The sequence below is a fragment of the Myxine glutinosa genome, chromosome 9 (genome assembly GCF_964187855.1).
Source record: "Myxine glutinosa chromosome 9, kmMyxGlut1.1, whole genome shotgun sequence".
Taxonomy (NCBI): Eukaryota; Metazoa; Chordata; class Myxini; order Myxiniformes; family Myxinidae; genus Myxine; species Myxine glutinosa.
Window position 1 is genome coordinate 92,404,640 of NC_136269.1, and position 23,156 is coordinate 92,427,795.

The window sequence follows — 23,156 nt, forward strand, 5'->3', positions numbered from 1 at the left end:
CCTTTTGACTCACACCACCGATCAAACATGTTTTCTTTCACTCTGGCAAACTCCACATGGGTCTCACTCTCCCTCTTCCTGGCATTCCTGAATTTTTGCCGGTAAGCTTCAGGAACCAACTCATACGCTTTGAGAATGTGCTTCTTCAATACCTCATAATCTGCACATTGGTCCATTGGTAGCGCCGAATAAATCTCTTGAGCTTTACCCACCAGCACACTCCAGGCCTCCTCCGGCCAGTTTAACTGTCGAGCCACTTTCTCAAAGTGTGGAAAAAATTTAGCGACTTCCCTTTCACTGAAGGGTGGAACCAGCCTCACATGTCTGCCCACATCCCAGGTTTTCTGGCTAGGTGTCGACCCGTCAGCAAGGGTGGTACCTCTCCCCGTTCTCTCATTAAATCCAGCTCCTTGAATTTAATTTCTTGCTGAAACGCCAGGTCACGTTCCTTTAACTCCCTTTCGGCTTTTCTCTCCTCTGCTTCGAGTTCCCTTGCAGCTCTCCTCTCCTCTGCTTTGCTTTTCTCCCTTCTAACCTTTCCTGGAGTTCTCGTTCCACTCTCCTTTCTTCTGCTTGTTTCTCTTCTCTCCTCTCTTCTGCTTTCCTTTCCTCTTCTGATCTTTCCTTTTCTGCTTTCCTTTCTTCTTCTTTGATCCGTTCCTGGCTCCGTAATTGCAACTCCAGTTTCCGGAGCTCTACGTCTTCTGGTTCTTCGGGTAGCCACTCCCAGGCTAACTCGTCCCATGTTCCTAATCCCACCACAGATTGTATCACCGCGGTCTGCAACTCTGCCTTCCTCAAATTAGTTCGGACCTCCAAGTTAAAATGTTTGGCCAATTTCAAGAGGTCCGATTTTAGTTACGCTCGGAACTGTGCCTCACTCGGGGTTACCGCAAAGTTCTGTGCCACAAACGCCATGGTGCCTATCGTTAACACCTGTTAACCTTCACCCAAGACTTTACCACAATTTCCCAAAAATTGACCAATTAATACTTAATTAATAAATTTTAATTAATAAAAATATTATTTTATTATTTTATACAATTTTCTATCCCGGACGAGCCCCCAATTCTGTTACGTGGTCCTCCCGGTAACTACCTGGTCTTGGTGACCCCCGGACCGTGGGAGGAACCCCGCCAGAAAGATATACGATTTATACGCTTTCGTAACGCAATCAATATGGAAGACAACAATTCAGGTCAATAAGCAACCCCACACCAAGGATCCGGATTAATTAATAATATATTATCAATCCATCAACAACAATCAACAATCAATCAACAATATTACTAAGATGGCCATCTCATACATTTTTCCCCCTTGCCCCACTCACGACCCTCAATAGTCACTGTCCCTCACAATGTCTCTGGGCCCCTCCAGACCAAGGGGAAGGTCGACCTCTCCGCACACGGGCGGTTGAACGGACCCCTGGCTGGCGTACTCCAACCGTGCACGTCCCGTACCGGGAACGGCTGTTGTGGCGGACACCTCCTCGGCAGCCCACCGAGGTCGGTGCTCGTGATCGCGGCTTCGGGGCTCGCAAAGCGCGCGAGGCCCAAGGCGCCTCCCGTACGCGTCCTTGTAGACGTTGAGGCGAACGGTGCCGGACGCTTGGTTCCGTGCAGGAACCCACGGCAACTTGACGCGTAACCGGTAATTACCCCGCGCAGGTAACTCCTCTCGCCAGACGGGCTTTGCAAACTCCGCGTTCCAAAGCTGGTCAAGATCGACTCAGCGCGCGTCGGAGCTCGGCGAGGAAGAAGAAGATGGCCGCTTTCTCCCAGACCTCGTCTCCCTTTTTCTTCCGGTTTACGATCCCGTTTCTCGTCTCATTTTTACCAGAAGGGTTCCTAACCCTTTTAACCACAACAACCTTTAATATAATATCCATTAATAAGAAATGACCCGGAATTCGTAACACATGTACTCCTTATCCTGTTATAAACTGTCATCCTGGTGCTTTGGCAAGGTTAAGACTACTGTCCCATCTGTTGGCATCCACTGATGGACGTTAAATATCCTGTGTTACTTTTCAAAAGAGTGGGACACCATGTGTCCGTAGACTGAGCAAATTGCAAATTCCCGCAAATTATAAATGAGGATGATGTGGCATCAATCGCATAACATAATCTTACACCCAGAAATGATGCACAAAGGCAGCCAGGTACTGTATCAATGTGAATTAAGATATGTTCACTTAATAATGTAGAGCTTATACAGAACATCATCTTATGTAATGCAAGATCACACAATGATATTTTCTTTTTCGCTATCGAGTGACAAATTATTACCACCACCACCTAAGGTGGACGGAGGTTGTGTTTTCTCCCCCAACTGTCTGTGAGCAGGGTATCTCAAAAGGTTATGGACAGATTTGGACAAAACTTGGTGGAGAGGTTGGGTGTGTAACAAGGACGAAACGATTAGATTTTGGTGAAGATCCGGCTCCGCCTACTAGAATTGTTAAAGTAAATCTTCACCATTCGCATTCAGAGACATTGCCAAAAATAATATATGCGTACAGCATGATGTTTCAGAATGTTGTGGACGGATTCAGACAAAACTTGGTTGATGAGTTGGTTAGGTGACAAGACCAAGCGGATTAGATTTTGGTTGAGGTCGGGATGCAGATATGGCTCATCAATGGGCTACAAAATGTAAAATGTTCAGCCTGGCGGAGATACGTGCTCTACCGAGTGATGTTCTAGTTACGTCGACCACCTAAGGTGGATGGAGGTTATGTTTTCACCCCTGTCTACCTGTCTGTCTGTCTGTGAACAAGAATCTCAAAAAGGTGTGAACGGATTCAAACAAAATTTGGCAGAGAGGAAGTCTATGTGACAAGGACGAAATGATTAGATTTTGGTGAAGATCCAGATTCGGATCTGGCTATTAGAATTTTTAAAAGTGATTCTTCACCATTGGGAGATAGGGCCAAATACGATAAATAGCAGGATATCTCAAAACGTTATGGATGGATTTGAACGAAACTTGGTGGACAGGTTCGGTGTGTGACAAGGACTAATCGATTCGATTTTGGTGAAGATCTGAATATTATGGATTTGGATACGATAATTATTTAATTTTCAAGTGATTCTTCACCATTGAGAGATCGGGTGAAAAGCGATATAAAACATGATATTTAAAAAAGTGATGGACGAGTTATGACTAAATTTGGTGGACGAGCTGGTTTGGTGACAAGAACAAGACGATTAGATTTTGGTTCAGGGCCGAATGCAGATTTGGCCTATCAGTGGGATACAAAACATAAACTGTTCAGCCCGTCAGCGGTATGCGCTCTACTGAGTACTGTTCTAGTTGCCTTTGCTATGCTGTGGTTTGGTATTGTTACCCTGTGCTCACGAAACGAAAAGTAGGGTTAGGCATTCGGTTGCGTACCTGTTGGGTGTCTGCATTTTTTAAATTCACTTTCTCAGCAATCGTTGGTCCGATTGACACGACATTTTACCATAGGAGCGTCTACGCTTGTAGAATTTTTTTTATTCATAATTATGATGTCATAGGTCACGTGGTATGGACGCCATCTTGGAAAAACTTTACACCTCCATATCTCCCCAACTGCTCAATGGAAAAAGTTGAAACAAGGCTCACTGTCAATTACTCCCCATGGGGAATAAGATATGTTGATGATGATGTCATCGGTGCCTTCATAATGACATTATAATTCGACAAGTATAACGCTTCATCCGATCAGTATTAATTTTTCTTTCTCTGCAACTTTTGGTCCGATTGACACTACATTTTCACCAGAGGAGCGCCTCCTCCTATATAACTATTTAATGATAATTATGACATCATAGGTCACGTGGTCCAGACGCCATCTTGGAAAATCCGAAAACCATTGCACATCTATATCTCCAAAACTGCTCCATGGAAAAAATTTCAACGTGGTTCATTGGAAAGAACCTCATAAGGGGAATGGGTGTGGTTAACGATGACGTCATTGGTGGCGTAATTATGACGTCATAATTTGACAGGGACAACACAGTCTGATCAGTTTGAAATTTATTGATCGTGATCTTCGCAACAATAATATTCGAGAATATAAATTAGGATGCCATCGCTCACGTGGTCTGGCAGCCATATTGGATCAATTTTTATTTTTTTTCCAAAAACGGAAGAGTTGGCTCACACCAAGTTGACTGTGCAGGGCAAGTATTCTATCAATACCATCTAGTTACATTTATGTGGTGGGGGTCCGTAGTTAGAATTTAAGGCCTTAGCACGCACCATTTGTGCTCATGCAGTTCATAGTAATTTTAACATACTGTATATTAAAGACACGTCTTCGGTATAACTGGCGTACGACCCATGCGACAGAAAAGCCTTGTCCATTTTAGACTGGATAGGTTAACGATGTCCTGACTCGTGTCTTTCGTGTTGAATGGGCCGCTCTGTGTGCCACCACTCCTTGAATTAGGTTCTCCTTGAACTCCTTGAATTGTGTGAACAATGGGCCCCTCTCCCCCCTCCCCATTCCTCAACGACATGGCCAGCATGCAGGACATGGCGTATGCCCTGGCGCCCCGGTTTTCAAAGTCCACTAGCTAATGGTAGCAGATGGGTGCCCAGCTTAACGGCCATCTGAGGGAAGGCACAATGTGATGAAACACCCTACCACCCTGCCAGCAATACAACAATTTGACATTTTATAATAAAGCAAAGAATCAAACCCGGACAAGGAAGCTCAAAATGTGCTATACTATGCCTACACAATCCTGTCAGACAAATTATCTCAGCAAACACAGGTAAAAATCATACTGTGCAAAAGCAAAATAAAAAAGAAATAAAAAAATCATTTTCTTATTCCAAAAACAAATACTTACTGCGCCATCTTCCAGTGGCTGGCTGTATACCTGATATGATCTCTGTTAAACGTCTCTCAAAAGCTTTCAGATCTGGAAAAAGAATAGAAAGAACGAAAAATAGTAAAAGCACTTAATAATGTAAAAGCACCAATCACAATCAATTTGACTAGAACGTCACTCGGTAGAGCGCATATATTCCTCTGCCAAGCCAAACAGTTTACATTTTGTATCTACCGCTAGGCCAGATCTGGATCCGGACCTGAACCAAAATAGAATTGGCTTGTTCGTGTAAACTAGCCAACCCATTCACCACATTTTGTCATAACCCATCCACAACATTTTGAGATATCGTGCTATATATCGTTTTTTGCCGCACTCTCAATGGTGAAGAATCACTTTAGAAAATTCTCATATCCAGATCTTCACCAACGAAAGCCTGGTGTTGGCTTAGCGGTTAGGGTGCCAGCTTGGGATCCTAGAATCCTGGGTTTGAATCCCGGTCGATCACCGAATTAACACCAAGGGGGTTGACTCAGCCTGTCGTCCTTCCGAGGTCGACAAATTGAGTACCAGTTAACTGGTAATTCCACGCGTGTCACAAGAGGTAACCAACAGGGTTGGCGGCAGGAAGGGCATCCGGCCATAAAACATTGCTTCAAAAAGGGAACCACGGTGCCCAAAAAGGCCAACCCCTGCTTTGCGGGGAAAAAATGGCCTCTAAAGGTGGTTCTTCTTTTTCTTCTTCAGATCTTCACCAAAACCGAATGAATTCTTCCAAGTTTCATCCAAATCCGTCCACAACAATCTGAAATATCGTGCTATATGTATACAGTATATCATTTTTGGCCCTATCAATGGTGACGAATCAATTTAAAAATTATAGTATCCGGATTTTCACCAAAATTTAATCAATGCGTTATTGTCACACACCTAACATCCTTGTCACATACTGCTCACAAACAGACAGAAGTGAAAACATAACCCCCATCCACCTTCGGTGGAGGAGGAAAACATATATGGTCTGTCCACCTTAGGTGGTTGAGGTCATCAAAATACCATGTATAAATCGAAGAGAAAGAAGGAAAGTAACAAATGGAGAGCAAACAAAGGAGCTAAACTGTGTGATGATGTTTGGTGGTGCTGCAGATCGACCAAGATACATCAGCCTGGTCTCTTGGGGCAATACAACTCCATGGAGTTTTCGCTCAATTGAGTTGTATTACTGTTGTAAAGAATTGCAGTTGTTACTTTCCTTTTCTGCAATCAAATCCTAGCGATTTCCACACTTCTGTCTGGAAAGTCTGTGTCTATTGAATGAAAAGAAAATAGGTGTCTGGGCTAAATGCACCGAGAGAAAGCCGCCAGGGAGGGGGTGCTGCGGTCTGTTATGACCTCCAGAAACTGGAAGGCCTGAGATGCTTGGAAATAGTCATTTGGAAAACTTAAGAGATCAGTTTAAATGCTCAGAGTAAATTTAAAAAAAAAAAAAAAAAAGTCAAATGCTTTGTTTGTTAGATTTACTAAAATGTTACGTGGGCCAAGACCATCATATTTATTCCACGCTGTCTGCAAGAGCCACATGACTCCCGCATTGGCCAACATACCAATTCACCGTACCAAAGGATGAGGTCACGTGGCGATTTTCAAACTTCTTCTTCTTCACTTCAACATTTTCCGTGAACAAGACGAGTGGATTCCCACCGAAACGTCGGCTCTACTGACTTGGAAGTCCAGCTTTTTCAGTTATAAACTTTCACTGAATCACGTTTAACTTGTTTCTCATAATTTATTAAGAATTATACATCTTCTATATATTAATGAGTCTTTTGGAGTATGTGACTAAGGTGTTCACAAGTGTTCATGTACACAAGGTGTTCCACAAAGACCTGGACAACTTTGGTTGTTAATATATTTAGAACCACAAATGATAGAACGATACCCTTTGGTTTATACGATACAGAAACTCAAAGTTTTATGCACACCATCAATACACTTCAATGTGAGCTCCGTTTGTCACGCGCAGGACATCAAGGCGGTACACAAATTATTATTATGTTCGGCTTTGCATGTTTGTGTCCACCAGTGCACATGCACCTGTGATCTAAGAATGCATATCCTGCATGTTTGCCACCCTGGTGTTATAGACAACATCTTTGACAAACCCTCACAGAAAAAAAAATCCATGGGGGTTACTTCTGGTGATCATGGAAGCCGGGCGGTTGGTCCGTCTTGACCAATCCAGCGACCTGGATTTTTTCATTCAAGATGGTTCGAACGACTAAGGCCCAATTTGTGGGGATGAGGGAGGCCGTCGTGTTGAAAAATGATATCAGGTAGCAGGTCTTCAATCTGTGGGAAATCGAATCCTTCCAACATGTTCACGTAAGTAGTTGAGGTCACTGTATCCTCTGCAAAGAAAAACGGACCCACCAAGCAGTCATGGAGAAGGCCACACCGCACCTTGACCTTTGGACTGCCACGTATGTGTTCAATGACCACGTGGGGGTTTTCAGAGTCCCAGATACTCACGTTGTGCCGGTTGACCTTCCCCGATGCATGAAAGCAAGCTTCGTCTGTGCATGAACTTTTTCAGGTAATCTTCGTCATCCTCTATGCGATTGAGCATTACCAAGGCAAACACCTTGCGTTTGAGTCCGTCATCCGATTTGAGTTCCTGCAGAATCTGCACCTTGTAGGCATAAAACGATATGAGTTGCTGTATCATATAAACCAAAGAGTATCATTTTATCATTTGTGGTACTAAATATATTAACAACCAAAGTTGTCCAGGTCTTTTTGGATAATATCATCTACTCCGGGAGGATTTGACCGATGAAGTGGAAACTTTCAGGGATTAGTGAGGGCTCCCTGAAGTTGTGCATGTGCAAGTTTCATTTTATTCCATCAAGTTTTGAAAAGAAAAAAAAAAACATTCACCCATCTTGGTATTTTCCCTTTGGAGGTGGTGAGGGGATGCAACTGGAACTACCCAAGCTATATAGTATATAAGCACTATGTATTATACATGCAAATAAGCAGTATGCACGTTTTTGCTTCATGTACGTAACCCAGGGGGTTTTTTTGTTTTTTTTGGGGAGCGATCGAGGCAGCAATCTGTTGCCTATGCACCACCCAAATAAAGCAAAGGGATGCTTCTGAAGAACATGTTGCATGCTTGAAACAATATCGTCCATAGGATGGGCCAGGGTAGAATGATGAGAATTATATCATACATGTTCTAATTTGTTTTCAATCATGCACATTTTTAATAAGGCAAAGAGCCAACCATAGGTTGGCAACCATTGCGCATGTTCGATGGGTCTTATGGCGTTCTATTGCATTTACATTGCTCGTAGGGGAACTCATATTACACAATCAGCGCGTGGATATCAGACGAGCGGCATAAATGACTCAGGTTTGCTTTTGGCTTGAACATTTGTACAACAGGAGACAAGCAAAAACGTCCTAGATACCGACACAACCATGAAACTCACAATTATTACTCTTTCTCGCAACCTTGACGGTCCACGAACACGGGAGAGAAATAGTCAAACGTGAAATAAAGAATAAACGGAAACAACGTCTTCCTTCAGCACTTCTCACCCTCAGCTTGCTCCAAAGAGTTCATCCCTCAGAGCGCCTGTTCGTCCTTCCGCGCAACCCCTTAACGACATCAGCGATTGGTCGTTCGTGGCTGTTCACACGACAGTAACGCGCCCTCCGATTGGTCCATTATGATACGTATTTTATTTTGCTAAACGAGGGATTGAATTTCCAGATTAGGTATTTTCATCGTCCGTCCGTCTACTATTCCGACTTTTCCGCTCCGTTCAACCAATTGGGCCTTTGCGGCTGAAATTTGGCAGCAAAGTTCCCCTCCTGAGTGCGAACGGGGATTGCAAAGGCCGTTCCGGTCACGTGACCGGAAATGTGTCAAAATGGCAGCCTCACTTTAGTAAATTCCTTCAAAAATCTTCTCCAGACCCAAAAGTCAAAATGCTACCAAATTTGGGTTATGACATTAGGCCAGGGTAGAGATGTTAAATTGTGGAGGCCATGTCGATCACGTGACCGAAAGTGCGTCAAACTGGCGGTCGTGGAAATTCCTCCAAAACTCTTCTCCAGTCACACCAGTCAAAATGCCACAAAAGTTTGGTATCATAATTAATCATATATTATGAGGTATCATAATTCATCATATGATGAGGTAGCATAATTCATCATATAATGAGGTGTCATAATCATAATTGGCACTTGCTTTACGTGAACAGATCAATTCACCCTGTTTGAAATCTCTGCACATAAAATGACATCCGTGATTCCGGGAAGTTCGCATCCATTACCCTTTACCTTACCCGATTCGAAGGTATGGATTGAACCATTACAAAAAGGGGTAGTTATGGATTGTACCATTACAAAAAGTGGGATGCATATCAAGACTCAATACTGAACTATTATTCGCAAAATATTAATTATATACGCGATTACATTCGTATATGGATTATATTATGTAATCTATATAGAATCTATATATATAATGGAGCAAGTGTTTGAATGTATGTATGTATGTATGTATGTGAAGCGCGGTGCTACACGCGCTTACTTGTATAACAAGGAGGAAGCGGACAACGCGGTAAGTTTAAGAGTCTTTATTATAAGAGCTCAACTGTAGCACTGGCGCGCTCCGGGCTCCGTGCCCGGTGTATATCCCGTGGCCACGCCTACCCCTCGGGCGTGGCCGCCGCCCACTTGGTGCGCGGAATGATGCCCTCACGCCAGTGAGCTTTCGTGTCCGCCACACGCGCCCCCCCCCCCCCCCCCAGAATTCCCACGCACCTGGAGGGCCAGTTTGCGGGGCAAACGGATGACCCGGCCGAAGCGCCCTCTGGCGACCGGCGGCGTCCGGGGTGCAGGGATGCCAGCTGGGATGCCTCCGGCTGCACCCGGGATGGGTGCAGGACCGGGGGGCGGCGTGCCGGCGGGCCTGGGCGGCGCCAGGGGTCCGCCCGCAGGGGGGCGGCCCCGATGCGGGGGCCGAGCCACCGGCGGTGGGTGGTCCACGTCGAGGTGGGCCGGCTTGAGGCGATCCACCGAGACGCGGTCGGGAGTACCGCCGATATCCAAGGTGAAATGTTTCACCCCGGTCTCCAGCACGCGGAAAGGGCCGTCGTATGGGGGCCGCAGTGGTGTCCGGTGGGCATCGTGCCGGATGAAGACGTACTCCGCGGTGCGAAGCTCCGGGGCGACGTGCGTAGGCGGGTGCCCGTGATGCCTGCGCCGCGGACCATGGTGCCGTGGGGTCGGGGAGGAACTCGCCCGGCACCCGCAGCGGTTGTCCGAAGACCAACTCCGCCGCGGATGCGCGCAGGTCGTCCTTGGGCGCCGTCCGGAGGCCCAGCAGGACCCAGGGGAGCCTGTCGACCCAGCCGCCGTCGCGGAGGGTGGCCCGGAGCGCGGCCTTCAACGAGTGGTGGAACCGCTCGCACAGGCCGTTGGCCTGGGGGTGTTAGGCCGTGGTTCGGTGCAGCTAGACCCCGAGCCCCCGCGCGACCGCCCCCCAGAGCTCCGAGGTGAACTGGGGGCCGCGGTCGGACGAGATGTCCGAGGGGGCGCCGAACCGGGCAACGCAGGTGGCGATGAACGCCTGCGCGACGTCCGCCGCCGTCGTCGCCGCCAAAGGCACGGCCTCCGGCCACCGGGTGGTGCGGTCCACCATTGTCAGGACATGGGTGAAACCCCGCGAGGGGGGCAGAGGTCCCACCAGGTCCACGTGAACGTGGTTGAACCTACGTTCCGGCACCGTAAACGGGGCCAATGGGGCCTGGGTGTGTCGGTGCACCTTCGCGCGCTGGCACGCGAGGCACGTCCTGGTCCAGCCGCGGACGGCCTTCCGGAGGCCATGCCAGACAAACTTGTCGGCGACCAACCTCTGGGAGGCCTTCGTGCCCGGGTGGGACAGGCCGTGGATGGCGTCAAAAACCTGGCGCTGCCAGCCCGCGGGCACGATGGGGCGAGGCCGCCCGAGGGAGACGTCGCACAAGAGGGCCGCGCCGTCGAACGGCACCTCGGTGACGCAGAGGCCCGTGACGGCGGTCCGCAAGGCCTGGACGCCGGGGTCGGCGGCCTGGTCCACCGCCATCCGGGCATAGTCGATGCCAAGGTGGACTGCGTGGGCGACGGACCGGGAAAGGCAATCCGCCACCGGGTTGTCCTTCCCCGCCACGTGCCGGATGTCCATTGTATATTCGGACACGGCCGAGAGGTGACGCTGCTGCCGGGCCGACCACGGCTCGGCGACCTTGCCCATCGCGAAGACCAGTGGCTTGTGGTCGACGAAGGCCGTGAACGCACGGCCCTCGAGCAGATGGCGGAAGTGCCTGACCGCCAGGTGAAGCCCGAACAACTCGCGGTCGAAGGTACTATAGCGGCGGTCGGGCGGGCGAAGCTGCCGGCTGAAGAACGCCAGCGATTGCCAAGCACCACGCACCCATTGCTCGTGCACCGCGCCCACCGCGTAGTCCGAGGTGTCGGTGGTGAGGGCGATCGGTGCATCGGGTGCCGGGTGCGCGAGCATGGTGGCGTTAGCCAAGGCGAGCTTCGCGCCCGCGAACGCCGCGTCCATCTGCTCGGTCCAGGTAACGTCACCTTTGCCCGGCTTGCCCCGGAGGGCCTCGTGCAAGGGGCGCAGGAGCTGGGCGATGCGGGGCAGGAACCGATGGTAAAAGTTTACAATGCCCAGGAACTCCTGGAGCCCCTTGATCGTGCGGGGGCGCGGAAACCCCTTCACCGCCTCCACCTTGGCTGGTAGGGGGACGGCCCCGTGCCTGGTGACGCGGTGCCCCAAAAAGTCGATGTCGGCGACGCCGAACCGGCACTTGGCGGGGTTCACGATGAGGCCATGCTGGCCCAGACGTTCGAAGAGCGTGCGGAGATGGTGTAGGTGCTCTTCGCGGGACGCGCTGGCGACGAGGATGTCGTCCAGGTAGACGCAGACGAAATCCAAGTCGCGCAAGACGCTGTCCATTAGTCGCTGGAACGCCTGAGCCGCATTCTTCAAACCGAAGGGCATCCGAAGAAATTCGAAAAGTCCGAACGGCGTGATGACCGCCGTCTTCGGGATGTCCTCCGGCCTGACGGGGACCTGATGGTAGCCGCGTATGAGGTCCACCTTCGAAAAGAAGGACATGCCCACCAACCGGGCGGAGAAGTCCTGAATGTGGGGGACGGGGTAGCGGTCAGGGGTGGTGGCGTCGTTGAGGCACCGGTAGTCCCCGCACGGTCGCCATCCCATGCCGGGCTTTGGCACGATGTGAAGCGGCGACGCCCAAGCATTCTCGGAGCGCCGCACGATGCCGAGCCGCTCCAGCGTAGCGAACTCCGCTTTAGCTACCGCGAGCTTCGACGGCTCGAGGCGGCGTGCCCGGGCGTAGACCGGTGGCCCGGCGGTGGGGATGTGGTGTTCCTCCCCGTGCTTGACGGCTCCCGCCGAGAAGGTGGGCCGCGTGAGGGCCAGGAAACCCGCGAGGAGGCGGGTGAATTCATTCGCTGCCGGAAGCGTACAGATGAACCTGGCCGGAACCGAACCGCTCAGCAAGCCGCTCGGCGAACCGCTCGATGAGCCACTCCGGGAGCTGCTCAACGAGGCGGGCAGCGCGCACGCGAGCGAGCTGAACGTGTCAGCCTGGACAAGCCTTCTGTGCTTGACGTCCACCAGTAGACCATTGGCACACAGGAAGTCCGCGCCGAGCAGAGCCATAGGCACGTCGGCAGTGACGAACGACCACCGGAAAACCTGCCCTCCGAACTGCAGAGAAAGGAATCGTTTTCCATACGTGCGAATGGACGTACCGTTGGCAGCAAGTAGCGCGGGGCCCCGGCCCGCGGACTGCTTGTCGGACGTACCGGCGGGAATGACACTCACCTGCGCTCCCGTGTCGCACAGGTAACGGCACCCAGATAAGGTGTCCGTGATGAACAGTAGGCTGTTTGCACGGCCGGCGCTCAGTGCCACTACCGAGGGCCGGCCAGGCCATTTCCCGACCTGCCGAATGAGCACAGCGGGCGACATTGCCGAGCCTTGTGGCCGAACTGGGCGTGGAAAAAACAGCAGGTTTGCGGCGAAGGCGGCGGAGGCCGCGGTTTTTTCCGCGGCGGTGGGCGGGGCATGGCGGCGGACACGAAATGCGCATCAGCCTCGAAATCCACGAGGTGTGGTGCATCAGCATCAGGGTCAGCCCTGAGAGCCGCGACGGCCGCGCCAAAACTCGCCTGGGTGTCCAAAGCCGCGAAGAACCTGTCGGCCTCGGCAGCGAGAGCTCGGGGTTCCGTCGTCGCAGAACCGGCCAACGCGAGGCGGATTCGTGCCGGCAGCTGGCGTCGAAACAACGCCCGGAATAGAGCGTTCGGGGTTTCGTCACCCATCAACGACAGCATATGGTCCATGCGGACCGACGGTCGTGTGTCACCGAGGCCCGGGAGGTCCAGGAGGCGGTCGGCCCGAGCGTCCACCGTGAGGCCGAACGTGGCGAGGAGGAGACGCTTGATCGCCTCGTACCTGCCGTCGGCCGGTGGGTTCCTCAGGACCGACACGACGCGGGCGGCCGTGCCGGGCCCGAGGGAGGCGACCACGTGGCAGTACATGGTCTCGTCCACCGTGATGCCTCGAAGTCGGAACTGGGCTTCCGCCTGCAGGAACCATACTTCAGCTTGAGCCTCCCAGAACTCGGGGAGTTTGATCGTAACCGCGTTGTTTGCCATTGCGATGGCGTATTCGGTCGGTCAGCGACGGCTGATCCAACGTCGGAGGGTCACCAATGAAGTGCGGTGCTACGCGCGCTTACTTGAATAACAAGGAGGAAGCGGACAACGCGGTAAGTTTAAGAGTCTTTATTATAAGAGCTCAACTGTAGCACTGGCGCGCTCCGGGCTGCGCGCCCGGTGTATATCCCATGGCCACGCCTACCCCTCGGGCGTGGCCGCCGCCCACTTGGTGCGCGGAATGATGCCCTCATGCCAGTGAGCCTTCGTGTCCGCCACACGGAGGTAGTTATGGATTGTACCATTACAAAAAGTGGGATGCATATTAAGACTCAATACTGAACTATTATTCGCAAAATATTAATTATATACGCGATTACATTCGTATATGGATTATATTTTGTAATCTATATATAATCTATATATATAATGGAGCAAGTGTTTGAATGTATGTATGTATGTATGTATGTCCGCTTTTCACCCAATTGTTGGACAGCTGACTTGACGCCCCCCACAATTGTAACCCGAAATACTTAACCTGAAGTACAAGAGGACCCAAATGATCCGCCTCCCCCCCCCCCCCAATCTCCTGAGGAAACACCCAGAGGACCCAAAAGACCCTGAGCACCAAAAAGACCCCAAGGACCCTAAATACCCCAAAATACCCCGAGGACCAAAAGGACCCAGAGGAACCAAAAGACCCCAAAGACCAGAAAGACTGAAAAGACCCCGAAGCCCCAATCAATGGACCCCAAAGACCCAAAATACGCAAGAGACCCTGAAGATCGAAAATATCCTAAAGACCCAAAAGACCCCAAAAACACTAAATATTGAAAAGCCCCCAAAGACCCAAAAGACATCGAACACAAAAAAGACACAAAGACCCAAACAGAAAAAAGAAAAGAAAAAGAAGACCCAAAAGACCCAAAATATTGAAAAGACAAGACCTAAAAGACTCCGAAAACCCAAAAGACCCCGAAGACACAAAAGACCCCAAATATTGAAAAGACCAGAAGACCCAAAAAGACCCCAAACACTGAAAAGACCAAAAAGACCCCAAAGACCAGGTTTTTGGTTTCAGACCTGGTCACTCTACTCTGGACATGCTGCTTCTGCTGTCTCAACAATGGATGGAGGTCTTCAATGTCAAACAGGAAATTAGAGCTGTCTCCCTTGCCATATCACGTGCCTTCGATACGGTCTGGCTCCCCGATCTGCTCACCAAACTCTCCTCCTATGGTATCCATGGAAATCTCCACGCATGGCTTGCGGACTTCCTCTCTAGTCGACCAGTCAACGTGTGGCCCTGAATGGGTTTCTCTCATTTCCCCTTCCTGTTCAGGCTGGAGTTCCCCAAGGCAGTGTTCTGGGCCCTGTGCTTTTTCTGGTCTTCATCAATGATCTCTCTGACTCTCTTGAAAATCCTTTCTATCTCTTTGCTGATGACCACTCTCTGCCTCATCCCTCAGATCGGCAGGCAGCAGCTTCCTCACTCTCTGCAGATCTGGACAAAATCACAGACTGGTCAAACAAGTGGAACATGTCTTTCAATCCTGACAAATCTCACACTCTTACTATGTCTCTCCGAAAAGACCGACTGGACAACCCTCCCATCTATTTTCTGAATAATCCTCTCCAAGAAGTTCTGTCATTCAAGCTTTTGGGTCTCACTATCTGCCATGATCTTTCCCGGGAAAACCACATTTCCAAGCTGGCCTCCAAAGCCAGTCACCGACTGGGCATCCTCCGTCATAAGAGGTCCTTTTTGGACACCTCTGAGCTCTTCATCATGTACAAAGCTTTCATCCGCAGATCAATGGAATACTGCTCTCCCCTCTGACCTGTGCTCCTGGCTCACACCTCGCTCGGCTTCACGCTGTTGAAACCAAAGCTTTCAGAATCATTGGAATCTCCCACGATGAAGCTAACTCCGAGGGCCACCCCCCTCCCCTTTCCCACGCCTCCTCCCCCCAAGCCTTCTCCCTCCCACAGATCTCCCGATGTCCCTACTCTCAAATGTTGTGATTGTGTACATCGCCTTCCCTCCCCATCTTGTGTACCGCTCCCCTTATTATATACTAGCCACAAAAAGAAACTGTGCACACAAAAAATGAAATTATATATTAGAAACACCTGTGTATACAAATACAGATTTAAACATGGCAATTAGTGAAGTGAATTCAACAGGTATGCACGCGCCACGTTTCGTGACGTCAATGGTTTCGGTATGGGCACGTGCAACACGTTTTTGCATGTGCATCGTGAGAAACTGCATGGAGCACATGAATGTCACAAACTGCTTTAACTTTGGTAAGGTTATTTGTTTGATTTTCAATCTTTCAAAAAATTAAGTGGCTAATGAAACGCACGTCATGCCACGGCTCACAACTGCACAGCGTCATGAGGCTATTGGGATGATCCGTGGGGGAATGTCTCACCGTCAAGTGACTGTGCATTTCCATTGTCACCGAAACACCATTTCTGGCAGTTCTACCGTCTTGTTATGGTCTCATAATACACGTATTAAAGTTTACTTGGAAATGTTACATTGTTGTTATATTTTCCAATTCAGACAGAGTTTTAACAATGCACAGTTTCTTTTTGTGGCTAGTATATATTTTGTGTGTCTGTTTGATTTTTTGTGTGTGATAAATGCTAGCTCTTTCACGAGCCTCGATCCTGTATAAAAAATAAAAATGAGTACCAGGTAACTGGTTATAGAGAGGCATTGCATCAGCGGCAGACATGCCCACAGAAAAATGATGAAACCAGCAGCCGGGTGGCTACGCACGAACCACCACCACCCTAGCTAACAATACGCACGACCAACCCACGCCTTACCCTCCCACCCCCCCCCCCCCACCCCACTCCACCCCAACCCCCACTCCACCCCACTCCACCACCCCTCACATTCCCCCATCAACCATCACACTAGCTAACAATACCCACAACCAACCCACCCCACTCCACCACCCCTCACATTCCCCCATGACCCATCACACTAGCTAACAATACCCACAACCAACCCACCCCACTCCACCACCCCTCACATTTCCCCATGACCCATCACACTAGCTAACAATACCCACGACCAACCCACCCCACTCCACCACCCCTCACATTCCCCCATCACCCATCACACTAGCTAACAATACCCACGACCAACCCACCCCACTCCACCACCCCTCACATTCCCCCATGACCCATCACACTAGCTAACAATACCCACGACCAACCCACCCCACTCCACCACCCCTCACATTCCCCCATCACCCATCACACTAGCTAACAATACCCACCCCACTCCACCACCCCTCACATTCCCCCATCACCCATCACACTAGCTAACAATACCCACGACCAACCCACCCCATTCCACCACCCCTCACATTCCCCCATGACCCATCACACTAGCTAACAATACCCACGACCAACCCACCCCACTCCACCACCCCTCACATTCCCCCATGACCCATCACACTAGCTAACAATACCCACGACCAACCCACCCCACTCCACCACCCCTCACATTCCCCCATCACCCATCACACTAGCTAACAATACCCACGACCAACCCACCCCACTCCACCACCCCTCACATTCCCCCATCACCCATCACACTAGCTAACAATACCCACGACCAACCCACCCCACTCCACCACCCCTCACATTCCCCCATCACCCATCACACTAGCTAACAATACCCACGACCAACCCACCCCACTCCACCACCCCTCACATTCCCCCATCACCCATCACACTAGCTAACAATACCCACGACCAACCCACCCCACTCCACCACCCCTCACATTCCCCCATCAACCATCACACTAGCTAACAATACCCACGACCAACCCACCCCACTCCACCACCCCTCACATTCCCCCATCAACCATCACACTAGCTAACAATACCCACAACCAACCCACCCCACTCCACCACCCCTCACATTCCCCCATCAACCATCACACTAGCTAACAATACCCACGACCAACCCACCCCACTCCACCACCCCTCACATTCCCCCATCAACCATCACACTGGCTAACAATACCCATGACGACAACAATACCCATGACCACACCACACTCCACCTCACCCCCACAATCTCCCATCAACCCTCCCCCCGTCAATCGTCACCCTACCTAACAATACCCACGCCCACCCACACACTCCCCCTCCCCCAACCCCCGCCCTTCATCATCCTCAATCAGTATCGGAATCCAAGCTCGCAATGCACCGTTACTCCATGTACCATCGCTGGCAGGATCACGGTGAGTTCACAATGACACGCAAGTGCGAGGGCGAGTTCGCACTGGCAATCTCGAAAATCGACAGTCCAGGGGTTTTTTTCGGCACACTGTGATTGGCAACTAAAAAATTTTCCCTTCAAATTAGACCGTGATTAATGATTGCCAATGGTTTTTCAGAAAAAGAAATTGCGTTTCGATTCCCTGGGTCTTTTCAGTCTTTTGCGTCTTCAGGGTCTTTTCAGTTTTGGGGTCTTTTTGGTTTTTGGGTTCTTTTCATTATTTGGGTTTTTTGGGGGGACTTCAAGGATCTGTGGGCTCTTTTCAGTCTTCAGGGTCTTTTTGGTCTTTTGGTCTTCAGGGTATTTAGGGGTCTTTGGGGTATTTTGGATATTTTCGTTCTTCGGGGCCTTTTTGGGTCTTTAAGGGTCTTCAGGATTATTTAGGTATTTAGGATCTTCGGGGTTTTTTTTTTTTTTTTGTGTACAAGATCGAGGCTCGTGTAAGAGCTAACATTAATCACATAAAAACAAACTGACACAAAAAAACATATGATCAAGGGAGCGGGAGACAAGATGGGGAGAGATAGGGAAGCACAAAGTACAACAGTAGAGAACAGGGACATTGGGAGATCTGTGGGAGGGAGAGGGCTTGGGTGGAGGAGGCATGGGAAGGCAGGGGTTGCGGGGGGTGGGAGAGGTATAAAACACATGGACACTGCTAGGACTTCAAGGAAAGAAGTCGGTATTTCAAAAAAGTGGATCTGGGGTGAATTGACGGGGGTAGAAAAGATCAAGGTTTTGGATGAGGGAAGATAAGAGATTGTGGTGACAGCCGTTTTAAAGACCTGGAGGGTGGAGTGGGATTGAAGAGAGTGAGGGAGTTTGTTCCAGAGGCGGGAGAAAAGAGGAACGAAGGAGTGAAGGTGAGCAGAGAGTCTTGATTTTGGCAGTTTTACCATAAGAGGGTTGCAGGCAGATCTTGTGCGACCTGTAGGAATATTTGGGGGACAGAGCACAGAGAGAGAGCTGGGGGAGCTAGGCCGGAGAGAAGTCGGTAGAAACAGAAAGACCACCAACCTGCCTGCGGTGAGTGAGTGAAAGGATAAAGATATAAAGAGGATTTTCGAGAGAATCAAAAAGTTCATTGATGAAGATGAGGAATAGCACTGGGCCTAGATCAGTGCCAATGGGTACTTCAACCAATGGGAAGTGTGAGGTTACTGTTGAGAGCCACACATTGTCTACGAGAGTAGAGAAAGTCAGTAAGTCACGTGTGAAGGCCCTGGATATCATAATCCTTTTGCCCTTTGTCAAACTTTTTGCCATTGGCATACAACACCACATCCTTTCCGTGCTTCCTGCTCTTCGCCCTCTCCCAATAGCTCTCAACAGCTCATTTCATTCTTTCACAACATAGAATAGAGTGCCTCATATGCATTAATTAATTATCCAATTCTCTAGAAAAGCTTCTTTTCCTCTTCGCAGATGACCACATTATACGATACAACTTTACCTTGCACAGAGGGGCTGGCAGCAGCTGCTTAATCCCCTCTGCACGCCTGCAAAGTCATCATAATCATCGTGGTTGACGGTTGCCCTGTGTGGGGCGAAGACGGCTGTTCACAAGAGACATGTGAACAACCTGGTTACATGAATTTATTTATAGTGCAAAAGCTGCTGTCCAGACAACGACCACACACAGTAACTGGCAGGATAGCGAAAAGTATGGACACTCATCTCTGAGCTGGCAAGCTTGGTTTCAAATTTCAGCCCAGCCATAAACTTTCACATGGATGATGATAAATCAATGTGTGTGTGTTTTTTTAACGTCTATTTGAAGCATGATCCCTCAGATCGACATTAAACTGTGTCAGGTCTGCTGGCTTAAGTTTGTGGATGTTAAAAATCCCACGGTGTCTTTTGCAAAGAGGAGATTACGCATCGCCAGCACTCTGACAAATGCAAAACTTCTGTCAAAATGTGCAGAGCCACTGCATCAATGGCACATCATTACCTCCGCCACCAAAGGTGGCTGGAGGGTATGTTTTCAGCCCTGTTTGTCCGTTTGTCTGTCCGTTTGTGAACATAATATCTCAAAAGGTAGTGGACGGATTCGGACGAAATTTGGCAGAGATGTAGCGTTTGCCACAAGGACGAAATGATTAGATTTTGGTGAAGATCCGGATTCGGATCCGGCTACTATAATTTTCTAAGTGATTCTTCACCATTGGGGGATAGGGCCAAAAACGATACATAGCAGGATATCTCAAAAAAATGTGGACGGATTTGGACGAAACTTGGTGGACCGGGTGGGGGTCTGACAAGGACGATTCGATTCGATTTTGGTGAACATCTGAACATCCATTCGGATATGAGAATTATTTAATTTTTTAAGTGATTCTTCACCATTGGGAGATAGGGCCAAAAACGATACATAGCGGGATATCTCAAAAAGTTATGGATGGATTTGGACGAAACTAGTTGGACAGGTTGTGTGTGTGACAAAGAAGAATCAATTCAAATTTTGTGAAGATCTGGATCCAGCTAGTATAATTTAATTTTTAAAGTGAATCTTCACCATTGGGGATAGGTCCAAAAACGATACAGAGCAGGATATCTCCAAAAGTTGAGGACGGATTTGGACGAAACTTGGTGGACCGGTTGGGTATCTGACAAGGACGATTCGATTCGATTTTGGTGAAGATCTGAATATGGATTCGGATATGAGAATTATTTAATTTTTTAAGTGATTCTTCACCATTGGGTGAAGTTGTTAGACCCCAAGGACCCTAAATATCCCAAAAAAGGAAAGTGTCAGACACTCAAGATGGATCGGGCCAAAAACGATACAGAGCAGGATATCTCAAAAGGTTGTGGACGGATTCGGACGAAATTTGGCAGAGATGTAGCGTTTGCCACAAGGACGAAACGATTAGATTTTGGTGAAGATCCGGATTCGGATCCGGCTACTATAATTTTTTAAGTGATTCTTCACCATTGGGAGATAGGGCCAAAAACGATACATAGCAGGATATCTCAAAAGGATGTGGAAGGATTTGGACGAAACTTGGTGGACCGGGTGGGTGTCTGACAAGGACGATTCGATTCGATTTTGGTGAAGATCTGAATATGGATTCGGATATGAGAATTATTTAATTTTTTAAGTGATTCTTCACCATTGGGTGAAGTTGTTAGACCCCAAGGACCCTAAATACCCCCAAAAAGGAAAGTGTCAGACACTCAAGATGGATAGGGCCAGAAACGATACATAGCAGGATATCTCAAAAGGTTGTGGACGGATTTGGACGAAACTTGGTGGACCGTTTGAGTGTCTGACAAGGACGATTCGATTCGATTTTGGTGAAAATCTGAACATCGATTCGGATATGAGCATTATTTAATTCTTAAGTGAGTTATTGTTATTGTCATGCTGTTATTGTCATGCGTGAGTTATTGTCATGCGTGAGTTATTGTCATGCTCAACATTTGAAACCTTATATTGGGTTTGTGAGAAATGACTGAACCTCATAATTTTGGTGTTGTTTTTATTTTCCATGTTTTTGTTAACCATTATTTTTGTAACTGCTCACGGCATTAAACTCATTTAAATTACCTTGTCTCATGAGAAATACACTGTTGTAACAGTTGTTTTCCCCAACCTCCTTCCCACGTCTCCTCCCCCAAGCCCTCTCCCTCCCAAAGATCTCCCGATGTCCCTGCTCTCAAATGTTGTACTTGTGTGCTTCCCCCTCTCTCCCCATCTTGTCTCCTGCTCCCTTTATTGTCTTATGTGTCTGTTTGTTTTTTTTGTCATTAAAGTTAGCTCTTTCACGAGCCTCGATCTTTATACAAAAAAAAAGAAAAAAGAAAAAAGAAAAAAAAGAAGTGATTCTTCACCATTGGGAGATAGGGCCAAAAACGATACATAGCAGGATATCTCAAAAAGTTGTGGACGGATTTGGACGAAACTTGGTGGACCGGTTGTGTGTGTGACAAGGAAGAACGGATTCAATTTTGGTGAAGATCCGGATCCGGATAGTAGAATGTTTTAAGTGATTCTTCACCATTGAGTGATATGGCCAACCAGGTGTAGGCCATGGGCTACCTAGACCCCTGGTGCACCCCCCCCCCCCCCCCCCACCAACCTACCACCCAAGGTTTTTTTTAAGCCTTGGGGTGTCCTGAACACGAAATTGAATGTTAACAGTGAAAATATAGGGACGAACTTTCCTGCGTCAAACACCATGGTGACTATCCGTTAACACCTGTTAACCTTCACACAACTCCGTGTGCCTTCCCCATGTCGGCTTGCCTCTTCCGCTGTTCATCGTCAGTGCTACGAGCTTGGATCAGCGGATCCAAGCTCGTAGGCATGCGTCACAGCTGTATCCGTGTCGATAGTGGAGCTGTACACTATGAATGATTTGTAGCAGCCCATGTTACAGAATGATAGTTTGTCCTTGTATTGATCATGCGTCTGCAGCTTTATTTTCAGGTTTTCGCTCCTGTATTCTGGATTAGGGTATTGCGAATCCTGCAGGGATGATATGTAATTGTTGCGTAAATCCGTTAGTTTCAGAATTTGTTTCTTTTCGAGGACATCTGTGTCCAGTATGCTACAGACAGCCTTGAATGCTTCTCCGTGTGCCTTCTCCATGTCGGTTTGCCTCTTCCGCTGTTCATCGGCAGTGCTTCTCCACTTTGCGGCTTCTGTACATATTTCGCCCGACAGAACTTGTGATATTTGGCCTCGCATGCGAACAGGTCATGCCCTCTGATCCGACGTAGCAAGCTCTCATCACTTCGCTCCTCAGCTGACGCGACAACATTTTTCCCTCCGTCAAATTCAAACATTGACAAACCTTCTGATGTCCACGATCCACTTGATTTGATCTTCTTCCTCCCTTCAGACTTATAAAATAAACAGTCGGGGTTGAAGAGGACGCGATCACCTTCGGACGACCGACTTGTTCTGGGGGCAGTACCTGTTTCAAGTGGGTCAGATGGTTCAGATGGTTGCAGGCGATTCAGATTAATAGTGAAGCGTTGGTAACATTGTCGGTGATAACCATGATGGTCTGACAGGGTACTGGGTATTAGATCACCACATGATCCTTTCATCCTGTGTGTAGAATCCACTGGTTGGGAAAGCCGTCTTTGTCTGATGTCCTGCAACTTCGACAATTTGTTCTCGGCGGTACTGGTGCTCGAAAGAAGCTGAAGTGGTCCATACTTTAATCCTGGAACATGGACAATGCATTCGGGTGTATGTTTCTGTGTCTGTGTTTCTTCATTACTTGTAGAACCACTATCGTGTC

General features: G+C 48.9%; 2 protein-coding genes across 6 annotated transcripts in view; both read right to left on the minus strand.

Moving 5' to 3' along the window:
- The window catches only part of CNEP1R1 (CTD nuclear envelope phosphatase 1 regulatory subunit 1), a 61,669-nt gene that overhangs the window by 37,471 nt on the left and 1,042 nt on the right, over positions 1 to 23,156 (minus strand). For 3 of the 5 annotated variants that reach the window (XM_068105149.2, XM_068105148.2, XM_068105147.2), the window contains exons 1-2: positions 8,433 to 8,764; positions 4,848 to 4,919 (exon numbers count right to left, since the gene is read on the minus strand). In XM_068105149.2, the coding sequence (XP_067961250.1) occupies positions 4,848 to 4,919; positions 8,433 to 8,457 (97 nt within the window). In that variant the 5' untranslated portion in view covers positions 8,458 to 8,764. Of the gene's footprint in view, positions 1 to 4,847; positions 4,920 to 8,432; positions 8,765 to 23,156 lie in introns of those variants that run through there. The other 2 variants (XM_078784527.1, XR_010982734.2) reach the window with 2 other exon arrangements.
- Positions 6,600 to 7,554, minus strand: LOC144893695 (uncharacterized). The gene is made up of 2 exons (XM_078785057.1): positions 7,359 to 7,554; positions 6,600 to 7,237 (listed from the first exon to the last, which is right to left on the minus strand). The coding sequence occupies exons 1-2, from the start codon at positions 7,552 to 7,554 to the stop codon at positions 7,086 to 7,088; spliced, it is 348 nt and encodes a 115-aa protein (XP_078641183.1). The 3' UTR covers positions 6,600 to 7,085.

Coding starts and splice junctions, on each gene's coding strand:
- LOC144893695 (XM_078785057.1), bottom strand. CDS start 7,554: ATGATACAGCAACTCATATCGTTTTATGCCTACAAGGTGCAGATTCTG. Junction 7,238..7,358: donor GGAAGGTCAACCGGCACAAC/GTGAGTATCTGG, acceptor TTTTCTTTGCAG/AGGATACAGTGACCTCAACT.